The sequence below is a fragment of the Condylura cristata genome, unplaced genomic scaffold, assembly GCF_000260355.1.
Source record: "Condylura cristata isolate star-nosed mole 26May11 unplaced genomic scaffold, ConCri1.0 scaffold00016, whole genome shotgun sequence".
NCBI classification, from domain to species: domain Eukaryota; kingdom Metazoa; phylum Chordata; class Mammalia; order Eulipotyphla; family Talpidae; genus Condylura; species Condylura cristata.
This window is the reverse complement of record NW_004567117.1, coordinates 36,739,133-36,761,745: the sequence shown is the minus strand read 5'-3', so window position 1 is coordinate 36,761,745 and position 22,613 is coordinate 36,739,133. Positions and strand designations below refer to the sequence as shown.

Below are 22,613 nucleotides of genomic sequence, written 5' to 3'. Positions count from 1 at the left end.
GGACTCCACCCTCTACCCCAGCTTTCTGGACTCCACCCCCTACTCCAGCTTTCTGGACCCTACACACTACTCCAGTGACTGGAAACTACAACTCCCAGCAGTACCAGGGAGAGAACTGCGAGGACCCAAGGGCGGAACTAGCAGGAATTCTGGGACATTTGGGGAATAAATAGGGCACGATTGCATTGCTCTGTCTCTCTCTGCTCTCTTGCTCGGGAAGCACCTCTCCTGGCCGCGTGACTTGGTGTGTTCAGTCAGCCTAGCCGTAAGGTATTCCACTTACTTTGTATCCTGCTCTCTTTCCCTGGGTTGTTTCCTATTCCTTCTGCCTTTTGTAAATAAACCCGTTATTGACCCTTTTGTGTGTGCCTGAAGTATAACTGAGTTGTGAGCGCACGGGTGAGTCCCCACAGAGAGGCAGCCCAGTCCCCTCTGGGCTTCCCTGTAACAAAGGCAGAGAAGCACAGGAAGGCTGAGGGAGGCACAGCTACATGGTGGAGGTCTTTCAATGTGGAGCTCTGTTTGAAGTCTTAAAGAAACCAGTAAAAAAAACTTTGTGGAGAAGAGAAGAGAGGCGTGATTTCCTATCAATAAAAAGCAGCTGGGTGCAGTGCATGGGCAGAAGGAAAGAGAGAGGGAGAGTGACCGTGACCCTGGGGAGGCAAACGGGCTGCCACAGTGCTTCAGGCAAGAGGAAATGCTGTCTCGGACTAAAACAGTTATGACAGTGGCATGAGTTCTGGATTATTCTGAAGATAAAGAGGCAGTACTGGTTTAGAGTTGAAAGTGGGCACCTGACAGAAAGAAGGTGACAACAGATGCCAAGAAGCTGGGTATGAACAACTGAAGCAGGTGGCAGTGACATCTGCTAAAATGAGAACCGACAGGAGAGGTTTTGGACATTCAAACATCTGAAGGTGGAGTTCAGAGAAGCCACTGGAAGACGAGGGTGAAGGTTAGGGAAGAGACCAGGGTGAGAATTAAGAATTGGGAGAAGATGCAAGTGCAGCTGGCAAAGCCTGGGATCGGACGTGCTATCTAGGGAGTGTAGGCACAGAACTTTCATAGGCTGGAAAGAGAAGGAACGCTGAGGTTAAATATATTTGGCCAATGAGGTGAAGTGTTAAGGAGAGGATGACAACACAGCCCAGGGGAGGCAAGTTTCACGTTTCAACATGGCTGCATTGGCAAGTGTGGTCACGAGGCAGAGACCCGGACCTGTGATGTTCGTGTAACTTTCTATAGAGAAAAGCTGCTGGATGAAGTGATTGAGTCTGGTTTATGTGACACATGATTCTTACTAAAATTTAATACGGTAGCATTCCATGTTCTAGACATAGCCTCTGTTAGCCTTCTCTGGTCCTGATTACCTCCAGGAACTAGCCAATCAGAATTGAGTGTCCGGCCTTCAAAGCAGAGACCAGCTGTCCAGGGAAGAACAGCTGAGGCACTGCAGCCTCACCCTTGTCTGCTTTCCAAAGGAAAGCCTGTTAGCCCTTCCTGGCCATCTACACACCATTCCAGGTGCTGTGGGTGGGACCCATCAAATGGACCACAAGGTTCTGAAGATGCTGATGCATTCTTCAAAGCAATCAACTTGCTGCTCCATCGAAGGCTGGTGTTCAATTAGTTTACCCATTTGCAAGACTCTAGGGCTTTAGAGAAGTATTATTTTTTTAAATATATGAACTCAAAACAAGGACATCCTCTAAGAAATACTGTGTTAGCCAAAGTTTTCACAAAAATCCTGAAATGTTTCATGGAGACTTTATTATCGCTTCTTTAAATAGTTCACTTAAGCAAATTCGGTAAGATATATCTCTAAGTAATTTCAGTGGTGATCTAGTGAGATTTTTAAAACCAGATACAAAATTTATTTGAGCTAGTTTCTAAAGACTATAGTAAAGCATTTAACTGGTATGAGGAATCTCGGAATGTTAACCCTTTACAGAACTCTAGTCAATGGCTAGAAATAGTTGGCTACACTAGACTCTACATATTTAAGTAAGCTTAGTGACATGGAGACTGGAATAACAATAAAACAAATTCAGAATTATTTTATATGCTGGCAAATGGACAGATACCAACATTCTCAACACTGGCCACTCTAAATGTTTCCTGTCTACACATTTATCTTGTTGAAGTTGAGTAAGAAAGAAAAAAAATAGATGAACAAACAAAAGTCACGATGCTGCCCGTTTCTCAGTCTGGACATCTTTGTTTAAGCTTTGACTTGGCTTAAATGAACGAATTAATATTGACAAAAACATCAACTAAGCTAATGAGTTGTTAGTTAAGGCAATAAACATGTCACATTAGAGTCAGCGCAGTAAAGAGGTAATTAGCCCTGGAAAAGCCTTGCTGATTGGAGCTGTTGAGATCCTCTGCTCTTAACCTTTGAGTCCATTATCTAACCCAGGAGTAGTGGCTATGCTAATGGGAACTCGCCAGTAAACAGGAGCCTTGCCAGAACAGCTAAGCTGCATACAGAATTCTGGGAAGAAAGGTTTGCTGGTGGGTTTACAAGAGAGCCATCCACAAAGCCCCATGGAAATCTGAAACATTCCTTTAGGGAATAGATGTTAGTTAATGTCAGACAAAGAGAAAGGGCCAATATATTTCCAGTGATATTTAAGGGTATGTGTATTTTTTAACAAAAGGATACATAGCAATATATAAGTAACCTACAACATCATAAAGGAAAACTCACCACAACCACGAAATACTCTCTTTTTACAGAGAAGGATGCTCTGGGTCTTTCAAAATAAAACTCAAGATATTATGATGTGATAAACTCCTCAGTAGCTGAGGATACCAGATTACAATTATGAAGCAAAGATAATTTATATTCATGTAAGACAAAAAAGAAATATGCATGTTATATTGCACTTCTGAAATATGCACGAGAAATTGCAGATTATCCTAAAGAGCAATTTGGTCTGTAAGAACTGACTGTTTTTTGTTTAACTTCTTGCTCATTTTACTGCCTGGGTTTTAGGAAACCAAAACTAACATTCAAAGTCTATGTTGAAAGAAAACAGGTGTTTGTCAGAAAAACCACAAGTAGCAACACCGAAATCTATACAAGAGGTAAAACACTATCTAAGTGAATAAAATGCCTATCTTCTATAGTTTGGTGGCTTATTCCTGAAATAAAACAAAAAACCACATTGGAGAGCATAGTTTGCATCATCTTCATAACAATATCCCCAAAAGGTATCAAACACAGGCTAGGTTTTGGCATTGTTTTCCATATTACACATGCGTGTAAATCTATTAATTGATACGAGTATCCATATAAATAGATTGATATTACATAATCAGGATTTTTTCCTCCTTTGTAAGCTTGTTTTTCTTTTGAGTTTAAAAGCAAACACATTATGCATTCAAAGAATGCACTGCCGCTCATTTTGCGTTTTAATAATTTTATGCTCTTTGTTTAAGGAAGAAAATGTTCCAAACTAATTCGGTTATTACATAAGCTCAATGAGAGAAATGGATGGGCATGCAGTTCCTTGACACCACTGCTGTGTGGTGTGTGTGTGTGTGTGTGTGTATCTGGGTGCTGGAGGAAGAGAGACCTGGGACATTTACTATACAGTAAATCAATATGTGCTATCTTTTTTCAGGCTGAGTAATTTCGAAAGGGACAGGAAGCAATTAACTGCCTCTTACCTTATTGGCTACTGTTTGGTTTTAATAATTTTTTTTTATTTTTCTCAAATACAGCTTCCTTTAACTAAATTTGGAAAACAGCTATCTATGGCTTAATTTCCATTAATTAACTCTTTCATATAAATCAAATTGAGATTGAAAGGCATTCTAAGCTAGCCTTCATTTTCAATAAAAGATGAAAGAACTCATGCTGTAAACCAAAATAAGAAATACATTTTTCTGTTATTCTACTGTCATTGACGGATAATGGTAACCTGAAAAAATATGCCATGGTATTTACTTCTTATATTATACAGAGAACACATAAAAATGTCCAAATGCTTCTAACTGTCAAGAAGGAATAAAGAGAAATAAATGAAGGTTGTCAAAATATTTTTAAGATCACATCCATGTAGGGATTTAATTTTATATAATCATTGCTATAATAGTTTCATATCCAGGAAGAACAACATAGAGATATATAGTGTTCAATTTTTTTTTCCTTTCTCAACAGCCTTGAAAAATATGACATATACTATCAAGCCATGTCTTACTATGGCAGGATGGGGGAGCAAAATTGAGGGTAACAGAGTGCCACAAGCATGACTTGAAAGGTCCGTCAGGTGATATGGGCATCCCCTATACCTAACCTTGTCCCTGTCCCTTTTCAGTGAGGAAGCAAAAGTCACCCTCCTCCCTCTGTCAGGGAAAGCCAGGGGTAGTATTCAAGAACTATGGAATACGTGTTTAATCCCGAGCTCCAAATTCCCTTGTAGAGAACTTGAACTGGAGTCTGTATTGTGTGACTTCTCCAACCTGAACAGAGGAGGCAGAGGAAAGACCACACCTAACGCAGGGTGTCTCCGGTGTGGTCCTCCCCCCCATGCTCTGTCTATAATTACACAGATATGAGTCCTCCTCTATCTTCTTCAATCACAGGTATTTATTTGTACAACATACTAAGACTTGAAAACTGGCTTTTTTTTTTAAATAATAATAAACATACTGGACTCCAGCCCCTTTTCAGAAACATAAAATAAAGCAGCATCTTAGGAATCAGTAAAAAGAATGAAGGTAAGGAAAGAGGGAGGAAGGGAAATCATATTTGTTGACCACCAGATAGAGGCAGGTTCTATGCTGGGTGATTTACATGTGGTGTTTCATTTAATTCTGACAAAAACCCCATGAGGAATATGGTATGCTTTCCATTCTGAAGATGAGGAAAACAGCTTCTCAGAAATCTTAAATAACCTATTCCAGATCATGTTGTTAGTAAAGCCAATGTAGTTAGCCTGACAAGATATTCTCAGTTTAGTGCCCATTATGGTACATACAGTGCTTCCTAAAAGCAATGGGATACCTCATATGTTAGACTGTAGATGATTATCTACAAATGAAGTTTAATAATGCAAAGGAAATACATCATTATGTTTTCTTTTACTAATCTCCGAAACCGTTAAGTTGAGTCTATGACAAATGAATGAGCATGAAATAATTTTAACAAGTATGGATGATTAAAAGAGGCCTTCTGGGATGGCCAGAATCACCCACCTGGATGATCTACACACAGCTTACCTGAAAAGAAGATAGAAAGGCAAACGAATGTTATAACCACTGGTTTTCTAACCTCCTCCTGTTAGCTCTGGCCTAGTTAAAGAGAGCTAGCAATGCTATTTTTCTTCCTCTCCAAATCTGTAGAGGATGAATCAAACATGAAAGCAAGATCAATTCTGTTCTAAGACAGTAACTGACCTTAAGATCTAACCTGTTACAGTTTATGGAGAGAATCTAATTATGCTGGGCTCTATGTATGTTATAGAACTATATTACAGAGGCATAATAAATAAACATACCACACCCACCCCACTGGTAAGCAAAGTTCATATCTCATGTTAGACTTAAAAAAAAGTAAAGTTCCATATATCACATGTGTGCAGCACAAGACACAGAGCAACTTATCTTTCTGTATCAGATTATGAAGGCCCAACTTTCTCTTTATGATAGATAGAAAGCCAAGGCTCAGAGAGACTATGTAGAGACTACATTAAACAGTGAAACATTACATTGAATAGTGAGGACAATCAATATTGGTCTACATTAAACATACCAAAAAAATTCTGGCGTTTTGAGGGATGATGCTAAGAAGAAGATATATTGGAAAGTAATATTTCCTCAGTAAGATATTTCATTCAAACATGAACATGCACACAGTCACTTAATCATAATTGAGAGCAGAAGAATGTTTTGCATTGTAGGGAATGCATGACATTACTCACGGAAGCCAGCAATAACTGACATATGTACTTTCAAATGGGCATGTACTGTATGAACATGATGATGTTCTGAGTAAAATCACCTAAGTATCTTGGAGTCAAAGACCACAAAAAAAAAAAAAAACACACCTACCATCCCCAAATGTCAGGCTAACGCTGCTAACAAGTTTGGAAATAATAAAGTTTAGTGCAAAACACTTATTAATAGCTTTGTTGACCACTAGAATTCTGAAAAACATACAACTGTAAAAATTAGTCTTTGATTTTCATATGCAAGTAAAAAGAATTCTACGAATTTATCAACCCATTCAACATTGCACTAGCTATGCTTTAAATGGAAAGCGATCATTACTCTAACAGTAGTTCTTTAATAGTTCATTGTAATTGAAGTATATTATGAACCATGGTAAGATGGAATCAGACAAGGTCCCAACAAAATTTCTAGAGAAATTCATTTCTGGATAATGGGGGGAGGGGAAGGGATGATAGTTTATTGTAAGTAAGCTGGCACTGGGGCCAACCTACTGTGGATAGCACGTTTCTTATGGTTGGCAAAATCCAAAATCCAACTTCAATAAATATAAACACAAATATGTCAACTGGACACTTTTATTAATGGATACTCACTATCCATAGCTCAGATCTTGAAGAACAAGTAAACCTTACATGAGTGAAAATTATTTAAAAAAAATCAAATTCATTATAATTTCATTACTAAAACTGAAAGACCAGAGTGACATTCATTTTCAGAAAAAAATCAGAACTCACAAAAGACGATAGAAAAATGCGCAAAATGATGTAAAAATAAACTATTATATTATTAAAAAAAAAAAAGACCGTTAGAAAATGGACAGCCTCAAAAGTGAATGGGGACTGTTCTCTGTTCTAATATCTTTTCTTAAGTATAAAACAAAAGCATTACTCTAGGCACTAATCAATAATTCCACCAAGGTTAGTATTAAGAAATCAGAAAGGCAGGAAGGAGTTTAGAAATAAAAATTAGCGTTAGGTTACATCACATAAGCAAGCATGAAAGAACTTGGATCTGCAAAAAATGTATATAATCCGAGATAGAAAGCGCATTGTTCAGAGTGTGAAAAATCTGGTGGTGAAATATTTCTTGCCTATTAATAGAGGATGAGGATCACACCTCATGTCTACCACAGGCGGAGTCATAAATCACTCACAGTCTCACAGTGAGCCTCAGTCCTCAATGCTGTTTCTCCCTCGTCTAGTGGTTCGTGTGGATTCCAGTGTATATAATTTGCCTTAATGACTTGGTGCTCTTCTAAATCACACCACAGTTGAACTTGATTAGGATGAACCATGTGAAATTGCCAGTATTTGACTGTTTTTGACTTCCAAGACTGGCAGTTTCACGCAGTACAAGTTAATACTTGAGACTTCACAGTCTGTTCTCCCAGGAGGCCCACACCACAGGTGCACTTAGAGAGCCATGCGTCCATCTTGATGATTACAGATACATGACTTAAGGCGGTAGTAAATATCAAAGACATGTACTCTCCACTTTTTTTTATGACCATTGAGTAAGCATACTATATAATCATACATACACATCCTATATAAATATCCATAAGGGTAAACTCTGCAGTTATCAAAATTAACTTGACTGACAACCGATAGCTCAGTATAATGGTTTCTGAGCAGTGGAAGTAGCTTGATGACATACTGCATGCAACTATAAAACACTGCTGTGCTCCAGGAGCAGCCGCATCAATATTTTAGGACCGGGGCCCCTGCCCAGAACTCTTCTCTTCCCAGAAGCCAAGTGGCCTGTTTCACTCAAGCCAACTGCTGTATGAAGCTCTGGGAGGTCACAGGACCAACACTGGAGACATTCTGAGCAGACTCCTCTGTAATAAGACAGTCAGTCAGACAAGGTAGAATTTTAAATGAGCTCGGGCTTAATACACTACCTTCTTTTGGCCTGAAATTCTTTTCTAGTGCTTCAAAGTCTGAATATTTCTCCACCTGCCAATAGTGTTCCCCCTTCAAAACATTCCACATAAAAACATGAGTGCATTCCGTTTCTATTTTTTCTTAACTCCCAGGATACTGTCCCAGTGAACTGACAACTGCAGCAAAAATGGATGGCAAACCATTTTCCAATATGTGCTGGAACTGGACTGCTTTGCTATTTGGGAGAAAATACATTGTAATGTCCACCAGGACTGAGGATAAAAGATTATAGGAACCATTTCTTCAGTCTGATAAAGTAGCTAGGAACAGGCCCAGAAATCCATAGTAATTAAAAGGCAAATAAAAGTTAAATATAGAATTTGTACATCTATTGTACATTATAATCAAAGATCCGATCTTGTTAACAAATCATTAATTATTCCTTATCACTAACATCCTGTGAAGGAGCAGGTAAGTGATGGGACATTACTAGGCCATTGAAATGCAAATTTGGAGGCAACAGTTGCCAACCATCATTTATTTATGTGTAAATGTAAAATGAGTTTAGTTGTGCTTACCACACACAGGCAAAGTCTGTGTATTGAGGCCTTTCAGTAGCTACCTGAGAAAGTTGCCAAGATCTTTATGGCTCTGACAGGGTACATCTCAGAAAGTAACAAAATAGTGAACACTTTCTTGGTCTTGTCAACTTACCTCCCCCCCAAAAAAAGCTATAATAACTCAAATAAAAAATATTTATGGACAAAATAACTAGTTGATTATAAAGGACCAAGCAGAAAATGGCAATTATTAGTTATCTGAAAGTTCTAATAAAACTATATCTTAAAATTATAGCAATAAATTATTCTTTCTGAGCCATTTATTGATTTGTAGTATCTCAACTCCAAATCAACTGTCCTCCTCCCCTGTTTTGTAATACAGGAGCTCGACTTTGTAAACATTTCCTTTCCAGTTGGCAGCAAGTTAATCTTTGTCGACAGCAGTTGGAGAGCTATCCTGAAGGAGCAACACTTCCCTCTCAACAGCTCTGCTCAGCCAGGCCTGGCAAGATGGCGGACCAGCTCCACAGACCACTGCTCTCAGTCCACCACCTCCAGTACACAGAGCCTCCAGAGCAACTGGGGCGCTCGCTCACCTCTTCATTAAGGTTTTCATGGTGGTCCCATTATGAAGGGTTGACTGTCCAAATTGGGGTCTGATTTATTCTGGGAACTCCAGAGCCAGCTTCACACTGTCCACAAACTCAGATACCAGCAGGCCATTCTTTTCCAAGCCTTTTGGCAAGTTTCTTCATCAACCACAGGGTGGATATCTCCCTAGCAGCCAAGCTCTCTTTGATGAGGTCTAATCTTGGAAGAGGACCTCTCCACCTCCCTAAGTTCCTTTATTATTCATTCTTCTGTCTCCAGACTAGGCAGTAGCCCGCTATTTTTCAATAGCTACTTTTTAACCTTAAAAAATATGTTATTCACGGCCCTCCCTGGTGGCGCAGCGGGTTAAAGCACTGCACTGAGAAGCTAAAGCCACTTCCGCATGAGTTCGATCCCCGCCTGCCCTGGAGGAGACCACATGGCGTGGCAGACCTCTCCTGACCCGCCCGCTGCTCCCCTCAGCAGTGTACTTCGTCGATCTGCCTGTTCTGCTCCCCACTCTGTCTCTGGTGAATCCTCTCACCCTCCGCATCTCTGGCCTGTACCTCAGTTCTATATGGATAAATAAATAAATCTTTAAAAAAAAAAAATATGTTATTCACTTTTAGTAGTTAACTGTTTTCTACAAGTAAGCAATTCTTTTTAGTTTTTCTTTTCAGAGACTTCATGTGGTTCTGTGTCCAGACTTATAACAAGTTCTTTCCTCCCTGCTTCCCTTTAAGAATTATGATCAGCAACCAACATCAAGTAGCCCAAAGTAACTGCTTTCACCACTGTAGGTGGAGACTAAGACCCAGCATTTACAGCCTTCACGCTGATTCTACTACCTCCTTTATTCACATCTTGAAGTAGCACATTTGAGATAATATGAGCATTTTCTAAAACTGCCCAGTCCAATTTAATGACAAGGAGAAATTCTGATTACACTGAAAATTTACTAAAATGCCTTAAACCAAAATGCCATTTGCAAAGCTATGTTACAGTCTTATATGTAAGTTCACTAGTTCAATTCAGAGATCAATTTATTAATCAAGTTGTTAATCCTATTTGCTTACAAAAGAAAATCTCAAGGTTTAGAGGCAAATATATATAGGCATATAAATCAGATGGAGTTAGGCATATACATACAGTTCAAACTTTAAAACATAAATTGAATTCTCATAGATTATTTCTCAAAATACTTCTTCATCAACATGTCAACACATTATCAATGGAATGAAGCACTCATTTATTCTTTGCATTATATGGTGATTGGACTGCTGTCACCAAAAGCATTCATTTATTACACACTAGATATGGTCAAGATATGATTCCAAACAGTCCAATTTGGAATGATTGTTTTAAAAAACAGTAGAACAAAACCTGAAGTTAATAAATGAGAGGGATGCCATAGTGGGACCTAATAGCCAGAGGCTGCTTTCCTTAGTGTGGGCTCACAGAGCACAATTAATTTTTACCAGCACAAGCAGAAGAAAAACTTATAAATATAAAGGAAAAGGTGACTTAAAATTTCAGAAATTTAGGGCACTACTTTAGAAGTACATTATTGTGTCTCTAATATAGGCTTTAGGAAAACTTTACTAGGAATAGCAAAAAAGATTTTTTCTGATTCATATGACTGGTAAATTAGGGGTGTGGAAATATGTACTCTGATATTGCATGCCTATTAAATTTCAGATGTGCAATATGAGACAGCAGACCCAAAATGGAGTCACTTGTACTAAAGCCCTCATCAGTAAGTGAAGCCTTACTCTTAACCTAACTACATTTCCAACATCTCTCAGAAATGTGACCTTTAACCTGAAGGTCTATCCATATCTTAATGGATATACAAAATGTATTACGGCCATAGAATACTATTACTTAGCAATAAAAAGGGCATACTCTTGGCAAACCCAACAATATAACATGAATCTCAAATTATTATGCTAAGTCATACTCTATGGAAACATACAATATGATTCCATATCTATAGATAAAATATATATATACATATACATATATATTGAAAGTATTATGGCTTTAGTTTTCATATATAAGTCTTTAAATCCATATATAATTGGTTTTCCTTTTTTTTTTGCTATAACGGACACTTGGTATCTAATTTCTTTATCTTTTGGACTCATGGACAGACAACTATAACATTTATCAAAAATTATTTTATTTCAATGATCAAAATGCTAGATTTATAAAGCATCAAGTTCCTGCATATACACAGAACCATCCCTGTGCCATCTTTTCTACTCTATAGGTCTGTTGACTTCTGCCCCAAGATAATACTATAAGTCCGTTTTATTCATTATCCATCACTGCAAATTATATTGATTTTTGATACAAGATATGGGAAATCCCTTCACCTTTTTCTTCTTTGGAAGTGTCATGGCTTCTCTGAGCCCATTTGAAAATTAGCTTGCTATATTCAATAACAAAAATCAGAACAACAAAGAGCCTACTGATGTTTGGATGGGCATGGTACTGAATTTATGAAAACTGACATTGTTCTATCAAGTGCGCCTATTCATACAACTGTTTATCTCCCTATTTAACTAGTTTTTTAAAAACTCAGTAAGACTTATTTTTTTTTGACAAAAAAAATTCTTTATTACTGCCTAGATCTTTGATAGTTTCCTAATATTGTATAATGTAACTTCACTATATAGTATTATATATTTATATACTTCAATGAGTTATAATGAGTATTAAATGAGTAATTTGTAAAGTGCCCAAAATAGTGATTGGTATATTATCAGAACTATATGTGTTTACTGAATAAAACAAAATAACTCTCTTTCTCATTTATCTGTGATATGTTAATTATAAAATAAATTGGCCTAGAATTAAAAAGACTTTAATTGTGTCTGCATGAGCTTTACTTATTAATTTGGGAACAACAGATTTCACTGACCACACAGACTTGTCCTGCCTATCCAATAATCATTTGTCACTTTATTTACTCAAATATTATTTTGTAAGCAATATTGCAGTTTCTTTTGAATTTCTTAAGTTTATATTTACCATGGGAATTTCTTTGATTGTTGTAATTACTGAGGTTTAAAAAATATCTGATTCTTAAAATATGAGTGTCTATTATTTTTTATTACACAAATATCCATTCACTGTAAAAAATAAAAAAGTACTTTAAACCATACACAGGAATTTCAAGCAATTTTTTCCTAACCCTAATTCCTTTAAATATTGGTTCAGTATGTTTTGTAATCTGCAATCCTATGGTGAAATGCCTGCGTATAGTCTTAGTCAGGTGTCTCCTTTTAACTGGGTTGTCTTTTTCATCTGCTTGGTTTTTAGGATATTAATAGTTGGAAGAGATTTCAAAATATGATGATTTTCTATTTTGTCTCTAGAACATAAGAAAAGCACTGTTTTTTGAAGCATCTGTCTTGCTGATTAGGCACCTATCCGTAGATAGCCTTGAGTGATATGATCTACTTTAGATTTAAACAGCATAACTAGCAGAGCTTCTAGGTTATATCACGGGCATATAGGTAGAAAGTGGAAGGGCAGGCAATAATCTGGGTAGAAAGGAAAGTAGTAAAGTTGTTAAGATGCAGTGGAATTTTAATACATGTTATCATGAAGGTAGAGACAACAGAATGTATGACAGATTAAAATCATCATGGGAGAGGGAGAAAGAAGAATAAGAGATAAATTTAAGGAACTGGAAAGAAAGATCATCAACAGAGGTGGCGAGGCCACAATTAGAGCAATTTTGAGAGGGAAAATTAAGAATTGTAAATATCATAGTTTTTTTAGATGTATAATTTCTAGTTTTCAGAGGTATTGTTTTTGTTCTTTTTTTCTTTGGTATTTTTCATCTTGAGTCCAGCCCTGATTTTGGTGATCCCAAACTTCAAGTTCTAAAATTTACTAACAATGCTACTATAATGGAAGGAATGTTAAAAGCCTAGGCAGTCACTGACTCATTTCAATGGAATCCCGGGGCTCTACAGAACGTAATTTGAAAACCAAAAGTCTAAGGACAGAACTCTAAACATGTACTGATTTCATATAAGCATTCAGGTTCTCCAAGGGACTTAGGTGCTGGGAGCTCCCAGCTGAACTGAGGAGCAACAAGAATTCACAGCATTTGCTGTATGATCATGAAGGCCAAAGTGCAAAGAAATAAAACAGACTTAGACTCCCCACCATTCGACAGCCTTGGAAATTGTGTTTTGTAAGGACAAGGCAGATAATCTACAATCAAGTTCACAAAATGTTTCTGTTCACTTCCTACTAAAAGTGAGAATCATCCAAACTTCTGCAACTTTTAAAGGGATAAGACAAGATGTTCTCCATGGGCCCTTTCTGACAGTAAAAAACAAAAGACAAACAAGCAAACAAAAAACCCAGAAAAACTGAACTCACAGAAATGTAAATGTCAATTACAGTAGCCTCCAAGCACATCTCCATTAAAACATACAAACGCAGAGGATTTATTCTGCTAAACTGTCATAACACTTCAGACCAAGGTTATTTAAAAACCAGAAACAGGAATGCCCTATGCAAAATGAAATAAAACCAGGTGGTTTGCCACTGGCAACACAATGCTAAAACCAGTCACTGAATCTGCTACTGTGATAGTCCAGTGACAAGGAATCAAGAGTAAAAATTGAACTGAAATTGAAAACGGAACCAAGGTAACTAATACATACACTTGAAAGGTAGTGGAGTCTTAGATCAATACTGCATCACATTCTAGGCCAAAATTACTATAATGTCTTCGCACTACATTCCTATAAGGATACAGATCTCAAAGTACCACAGATGTTATATTTAACTACTAAAGTATTTTTAACAAAATCACCTCAACACCTTTCTGTATATTAAATGTCAAGAAAACACCATTAAATTTTCAAATGATATTCATCAGGGTTGGCAATTCTTTTTCACAAAGAGTGGCAATCAGTATGTGCTGTTGCAAAATATACCAAGGATTTGTGGAAAAAACACCTGTATTCAAATTCTTTTCAAGAGGACACCCTTAACAAAATTACTGAATGTGTCTATTGACTTCTATGAAAATGTTCAGCATGATACCGGCATCACAGTTTATTTGAAAAAACTTTCAAATAGTATATACATATGTAAAGGTCCTAATACACAACAGCAGATGATTTTAAAAAGCGTTCCCTTTCCTTATCCTTACATATATATTTCTAAAAGTAACTAACAATCAACAGCCATGTGAGAAACTTTCCTTGGTGCTTTCTTTGAATAACTAATTTGCTGAATCCTCACCAGGGTGCTGTGAGGTAGTTACGCTTCTCATCACCCCAGTTTTTGGTCAAGAAAACTGAGCCTTGAAGGCTAGAAGGCCACTCGGCTTCTTGAGTGGTGCTGTCAAGACTCAAATCTAAGAAATCCAGGATAATGAAACTCCACTAAGCGGGCCGAATTACCTAAAGGATTAGCTCTAGGAGAAATATAAATGTCCTTTATTCACTCTGCTCCCTTCCCATTATCTCTTCCATTTTAAAGGATAGAGTAAACCACAATGTGTGACCTCACATGTTTAATGACCAGGTGAATAGCAACGAGTCTACATTCTCCTGGGCTTCTCTACTCTGGTTACAAGCAAAAACTACATATGAAGCCAGAGTGAGGAACCACTGCTCTGAACACAGAGGGTGTTGAGGCAACAAGGCTGAAGTGGCACCTGGAACCAGGTAAAAGCACAGGTGAGAAGCGGTGGTGAAGAACGTGCTATGCTGAGGTACTCTGAGGAGGTGGATGTGGAGTAGGCCGTCAGGCAGAGGCATTGCAGTGCTAGGTGTTGGGAAACCGGTTAGAGACATGAAGGAAAACAGGGAGAACAGCCCTGTTGAGGCCTCAGTGGCCACTCAGCCTCACAGTCTGATTGACCCCTTTGTGAACAGTGATGAGAGGGCAAATCTCCATTCTTTGCTCACTGCTTATCCTTGCAAGTGGCACAACACTGTCCTCTTGTTTGTTGCTATTTTTTTTAAAAAAAGATTTATTTATTTATGCATACAGAACTGGGTTACAGGCCAGAGGTGCAGGGATGGTGAGAGGATTCACCACACACAGAGAGGGGAGCAGAACAGGCAGATCGATGAAGTACACTGCTGAGGGGAGCAGCGGGCAGGTCAGGGGAGGTCTGCTGCGCCATGTGGATCCTCTCGGGGCAAGTGGGGATGGAACTCATGCAGAAATGGCTTTAGCTTCTTAGTGCTGCGCTTTACCCCACTGCATCACCAGGGAGGGCTCACTTGTTGCTACTTTTTCATAACTTTTGCTGATTTGCAATTTAGTGACTTTGTCCTGATCTTACTGATAGAGTTTTTGAGATTTGGATTATTTTTCTCACCTTAAACTTTAGGAAATATATTCATCATATAATCAGCCTCAACCAACAGCAAAGTGCCTGGAACAGTAAGTACTCCATGATTAGCTACACTATGTCTTGCATCATGCTAGGAAATGGCAAAAGTATCCTGCAGCAGTGACAGAGATCTGTATAGAGTTGCAACAAACCATGGTAAGTAGATGGTAGGTCCTGTCTCCTTTTCTGCAGATAGAAATGGGACACAGAGAAGGCAGCAATATGCTGAGTAGAAGCCTAGAGAGAGTGCCCAGCTTACCCCTCCTAGAGTGAAATCCTTACTCCCCCAAGCTCTTAAGAATACTCATGGTCAAGCCAGTCCATCAAGCTAGGCTGAGTGAGCTGCTTCACTCAAGGTCACACTCCCATTTCAGGTATCCCCAATCCAGTAACTGACTAATACATGGGTATAAAGGCCTAGCATTAAGTTTGTTTTCAGGATAAATCTGATGGGTGATCCCAGCCCTGGAGTTTCTTGAGATCAGCTGAAGCTTCCAAGGGAATTAATTTTGCAATTCAACTTCTCCCCGTGCCCAGTCCAGCTTCTTTCATTCCCTAAAGATAACGACCTGAGAACACTCCTAGAACACAAATCTGTCTCAGAGTCTGCAACCTAGGGAAATGACTTATGACACTTGCCCAAAGTCAAAGAGCTAATGAGAGACCAAAACAGGATTTACTACCAATGAGCCAGCACAATCCACAATTATAGAATGGCAGAAGGGACCAAGTCCAAGAATAACCCCAAAAAACTATAACTAACATTATAAATAACTGCCCGAATTACTCAAAGAATGCCTAATTTGTGGATGAGGATAAACGTGAAGAAGGATCTCTACTGAAACTGAGTTGATATGAAATAGGAACACACCCATCCCGCTATGGGGCAGTGGCAAAAAAAAAGTGAGTTTCTGGGGAGATTTTCATTTCAAAAACAAAGACTAATGACAAAGACTAATCGGACCAGAAGGGGCTTTAAAGACAGAATGCTTGCTGCCTTGTTTTATATCAGGGGAAAGAAGGACACAAGATAAAAGTGGCTTCATGTAAAGTCCAGCTTTGTCTTCACTGAGTGATTTAGACATTTCATGTAAAACATAAGTCCCCCCCCCAAAAGATTCATGTATATTTTAAATAAAAATATACAATGTATTATAAAACTAAGTGATTTTTTTGATTATGTGTCATCATCACTCTTCACTCCTACCAACAAGGATCATTGGGATCTGACTACATGATGATTTTTCACAGAATGGCTTACGAGAAAGGTTAGAACTCACTATCTATACGTCTGACTACATTAGCAATTAAAGTTCATCAAATATTGTATCTTAATGGCTTTATCTCAAAATGAGGACAATAATTATTACCTCATTCAATAGGAGGACAGAAAGACTGAATATTTAATGGTAACAATGCACTCTAAATGCCACACAAACAAATAACTTGGTCACATGTAGAACAACCTCTCATAGGTTAATATAACAGATTAATATTACATATACCTAACTGAAATGAGCCCAAGTAAGATGTAGAAACATTTAGATATCTGTTTCCAATAAAGAGAGCAAGGTTTAAACTGATAAACATAAATGTAATCAAGGCATCCTGATCAAATAAGGTAAGTCTTGAGAATTCCTCTAGTAGACAGAGCCACCAAACAGAAATCTAAGACATTTGAGAGGGGGGGAAAGGCAAGAGGATGGAGAGTAACCCCACCCCCCAACAACCTTAAAATATTGTATAATTACTAAACTCAATTAGAGCAAGATCATAATAAATGAAAATATCAAAGGCATTTTATACATTTTAAGCTGGCTCTACTGGGTACAGTAGCATTTTATATATCATCTCTTGCTTGCCAGAAATGTCTCAGAGTCTTGTTTCAGTAAAAGAATCATCCATATCATTTGCTAAGAGGGATAACTGTCTGTTCTTCCCCTATTTAGCCCTTTGACCAAAATGCTCAAAGAAAATTTGGTTCCAGAACACAAGTATTTTCCATGTTGGGGTAAATTTTATTAAAAAAGCTTTGGTGCATTTGCTCACCAATTCATTAGATTACAATGTTCTCAAATTTGTTTATAGATGCTAATACTGACCTATGGGAAAGAGCATTCATGTACGCATGTTCACTTTTCTTGCAGATATTTCTCTTGAGAAATTATCCAAATTGATAGACTTCAAACTCTCTCATAATGGAGCATCCTAAGACTTTTCAAGGAAGAGTTTTAAATGAACAAATAGTTTTTACAGCAGTTTTTAAGTCTTGATTTCTGAAGCTAAGTAAACAAATGAACACCTTCCCTAAAACAACAAAAAGCAGAACATTTCTTTCTTCAAGAAAAGTAACCAAGGATCTAAATTTCTACTTTTCAAGTATGCGGAGCATTTTTAGATGATGGTTGGTGGTTATCTAAATACATGGGACATATTCATTTGATTAAAAAGAAAAATGTTTATTTTTAAATCAATATTCACAGTATCCTCTTTTGCATGTTTAAACTGACTATTAAAAAAGTTTTAGCTGTCAAAAAAAAATGTCCCAGGGATTAATTATCTTTTGATATTCATTAGAGAGACAATGAACAAAAATGTTTGAAACACACATAGTGTCACTAACCTCTAATACTCTAACATCAAGATTCTAAATAAAGACCTATAGAACAATTCCTAGGCATCTGAAGTAATTACGAAAAGGTTTCTCTAATACTTTTTTTTAAAAGCTTTTATTTATGCATATAGAACTAGGGTACAGGCCAGAGATGCAGGGGCAGTAAGAGGCTTCACTGGAGGCAGAGTGGGGATCAGAACAGGCCAACTGACTGAAACACACTGCTGAGGGGAGCAGCGGGTGAGACAGGAGAAGTCCGCCGCACCATGTGGGTCAGCTCCCTGGCCGGGGATCGAACTCTTGCTGAGGCTGCTATGGCTAGCTTCCTAGTGCTGCACTTCATCCCCCTGTGCCACCAGAAGGGCCCAAGGTGTGTCTAATTAAAGAGCTATTTATAAAGAGGCTGATTTGAAGAGGGTTTTCTGAAGGAAAATAGCAGGGACTGCCAAAGAGCCAGAGAAGAGATAAAAAGATAGGAGAAGGAAAGCAGATGCCTTAGGTGAAATAGCTTTCAGGTAACAAGCAGCTTGAGTTCAAGTTCAGGTTTTACTACTTTTTTGGGGTAAGCCCCTTTGAAGAAGTCTTCCTTTCTATTTTGAACATCAAATGGAGCAGGAAAGAAAGTACCTTCTAAATGATAAAATAATTGCATAGGTTAGTCTTCAAGCCCTTTCAACTAGGAAACTTGGAGCAGTAGCATTTGTATAGTGCTCAAAATCATAAGCTCTGGAGGCCTTCCTGGTAGTGCAAGGGGTTGTCTTAGCACTATCAAGCTATCACCAGCCACTGCAACATGAGTTTGACCCTTGGTCAGGGAGCTCACCCATGGCCCAGCGAACCTCTCCTGTCTTGCCCACTGCTTCCTCCCCCCCAGCATTGGATTTCAGTAGATTTGCCTGTTCTACTCCCTACTCTGTCTTTGGTGAATCCTCTTACACACACCCCCCCCCCCCCCCCCCCTCTGGCCTACACCCGTTCTTATATGCATAAATAAATAAAAATAAATCTTTTAAAAAATCATAAGCTCTGGAGCCACAGACTGCTGAGACATCCTTTAGTCTCTAGAAGGTCAACTGAATCTCTCTGTTCCATTAGCTTTATGTATAAAACAGAGGGGTATCTACTTTAAGGAGTATTGTGAGGATTAATGAGCAGATGCATAAAAAGAGTTTCCAGTGCATTCAAAAGAACTAGTTAATTTGCTATTGGTGGTGGTGGTGGACAGTGTTCCCACTGCTCTTCATTCTCAATGTCACTAGAATCCAAGCATTGGATTTTTCCTAACACTACTGAACATTTGTTGGATTAAGAGCAAAAGAAAAATGGGGGAGAGCAATGTGTTTAAGAAAGTTTAAATAACAGAAGTCCAGGCCTGCTAGGGTTCCTTCCTGTGACAGTGAAAGTAAATGACAATGATCCAGTGAGGTTCTCTGCTGGCATAACAAAGTCCCATCTATCTTTTCCCCTTGCTTAAAGGCCAAAACCCCAACAGAAAGCATTGCAATTTGTTCTACAGGGAGTGCCTTGTGATGTATTCTGCAAGATTATAGTTGATCTTAAGATGACACATCTGCTAGAAACAATTCTTCGACATGGCAAGAACATTTTGAACTTGCCTAAAGGAATTCCAACAGCAAGGACCAAGGCCACCGTTATAAAATACCCTCACCTGCTATTAATACGCCAAATAGAAAACAGGAGACAGAGCTGGACGCAAGCGCTGGGAGCTGTGGTTGTCACTTTTTAGTTATTTAAAACTATTACTGAAAGATTTTTTAAATTACAGAGATAATTTATAATTCTTTAGGCATGTTCTTTAAATATAGCTTAATTATATTAATCATACTATATGCATATTGTGTAAACACTATAATATTAACATACACATTAGAGAAAAAAATGGCATCGCACCTCCCCTACCGCTGCCTTTTCAAACACATTGAGGAAAAGTTGCATAGTTCTTTAGCAATTCTTTTATCAATCAGAAGTTGTAACTTGAAGTTGAACTTCATGTAAGCCTTCTATTTGAGCTAAAACTCAGGATAGACTCAATCTTCTAAGGTTTTTGTTAACAAGTAATACACATTGAGAAGCAATAGGAGTATTAGATATTTGTAAAATTACAAGTGTATGAGCAAAACAGGTGGGGTAAACACAAGGTAATAACGGTGATGGCTCATGGGCTATAGGGTGGCAGGCGAACTACGGGACTCTAATAATGTAAGATAAATTAATTAAATTAAGAAAGATGAACAACAACAGCCACAAAACAAACTTACAAGTATGTCTGGCCAGTGAGTAGTTGGATCCACCACTAGTCAAACCAAATCCCTCAGGGATCTGACTTGAGCTTCGAGGTCTGGTCAGCAGTTTTGGAGGTTCAATTTCAGCACCAAATTCAGCTCCTATGACTCCTAGCAAAACAATAGCAGTGGCTTGTTTCCTTCTTTCTTCATAGGATGTGGAAATTTTTTTCATCGGTGGGACACTTGATAAGCAACCTGAAAGAAACAAAACATAAGACGATAAATTCTTTAAAAATATATTAATAAAAAGAAGAGAGGACTGCAAAAACATTACAGACTTCATTTAGGAAAGAATAGTCTTGAAGTAGTGGGTGAAAGGTTTCCTGAAATTACCAAGGCCTTTCCATCTCAGGACACTCCCACCTGTGATCAGGAGGCAGAAGATGAAAGGGGGGAAGGAAAACAGGTTGGAGGAGGGAATCTTTTTTCTGCCGAATTCATTTTAATAACTAGTTATTTACTTTTTTTTTTTTTTTTTTTAAAGATTTATTTATTTATTCATACAGAACTGGGGTACAGGCCAGAGGCTCAGGGGCGGTGAGAGGCTTCACCAGAGACAGAGTGGGGAGCAGAACAGGCAGATCTACGAAGTACACTGCTGAGGGGAGCAGCGGGCGGGCCAGGAGAGGTCTGGCTCGCCATGTGGTCTCCTCCGGGGCAGGCGGGGATCGAACTCATGCGGAAGTGGCTTCAGATTCTCAGTGCTGCGCTTTAACCCGCTGCGCCACCAGGGAGGGCCTAGTTATTTACTTTTATTTTCTATTTCTTCTTGAGTCATTTCTGACAACTGAGAGTTTTAAAATGTCTATGTTATCTAAACTTATAGTTATGCAGTGATATACAGTTTTATAGGATTAAAAATTTTCAATTGTATCGATTGCAACAGATACGTCTAAATATTGTTTACCTGCACCTCTGCTAATATTATTTTTGATGAGTTTTGCTAGAAATGTAATTAATCAGATTTTTTAAAAATATGTTTGACCTTCCTATGTAACTGCTTTCTGGTTCACTAAATTCTGTTATTATCTTTACTATTTCTCCTTCCATTTTCTTCAGACTTTCTATTCCTCTATGTTTTGTCTATTTCTAGGTTGAACACAACTCACTTATTTTCATGATCTGCTATTATGGTCAATGCTTCCAGTGACAAAGTTAATATCCAATTTCTTCTTCTTTAGCAATATCACCTCAATTTTAACTGACAAGTAATGAAGTTATGTCCTTTCCATGTCCCACCAAGGACTGACGAAGTCATATTCTAGCTCCTGGCTTTAAGATTTACTCATGACATAGTTGAAGTCCTTTTTGCTCAAAGGATCCAAATGTCTACTTCTGGAAATGGTTTCAACCCAGTTCATTGCTTATTCCATTACTTGTCCACAGAGATATCTATCTTTCTGAGCCTAGTTATGTCTCTTTGGTTTTCTATTTGTTTGTTTTATCCATTGTAGCTACATGTTAGATACAGAGGGATTTGAAAAGTGAACTTCTGGGGCCATCTTGATTGAAGGTCAGCTTTCTGTTCTTTCTAATATTAATCCATCCAGCTTTTCTGGCCTCTTTCAGTACTTTGCTCTATACATTAATTAAATCAATAGTACAAAGGGCCTTCAGAGCTCAGTATGCCAACCAAGAAATTAGCATCTGGGACTTCTGAATACGCTAATGCTTTGTGTCTTCATTTTGTTTTTGTTTCAGGTTTCTGCTTTGTCACTACGAGTGGTAAAGAATCACAGAGGAGGAGGCTAAAGGATGCCAAACTGGGAAAGGTCTGCCATGGCAAGTTGAAGAATTTTAACCACAGTTAACGGAAAGTCATGTATAATGGAATAACAGTGTATAAGGTGGCAACAGTAGGTTCGTTCACTAGTAGAAAGATCATGATAGCGGCAGTAACACAGAGAATTGGGAGTAAAATAAAACTGGTATCTAATAGAACAACAACAAAAGGAAAAAAAAGTATGCAATGACCAAGGTGGAAAATATTAAGTACCAGTGAGGTGGAAGGTCTTTCATTCCATCAGTTACTCGGTTATCAAACACTTTAAAACCAATTTATTTTGGCTGTGCTGAAAGGCAGATTAGGATATGGACAAGAAAAGCTAGTTGAGTCAAAGAAATGGAAATGACAGGTTTGCACAAAGAATGTGAGAAGTGGAAAGGAATATTTGGATAAGAGAGTGGCATTAAACTACTTGAGGAAAAATGGGAGGCTGGTTCTTGTGGCATTGCTGTCCCCAAAAGAGTCTGAGAGATTTTCTTCATACGCCCAGAATAAGTCACTTCCATAAATGTCACTTTGATATGGGA

At 38.1% G+C, this 22,613-nt stretch overlaps 1 protein-coding gene across 3 annotated transcripts in view; it reads right to left on the bottom strand.

The window, feature by feature from the left end:
- WDR7 (WD repeat domain 7) overlaps positions 1 to 22,613 on the bottom strand; it is a 274,767-nt gene that overhangs the window by 96,081 nt on the left and 156,073 nt on the right. For all 3 annotated transcript variants that reach the window (XM_012725890.1, XM_012725891.1, XM_004683929.2), the window contains one exon: positions 20,274 to 20,495. In XM_012725890.1, the coding sequence (XP_012581344.1) occupies positions 20,274 to 20,495 (222 nt within the window). The remainder of the gene's footprint in view (positions 1 to 20,273; positions 20,496 to 22,613) is intronic.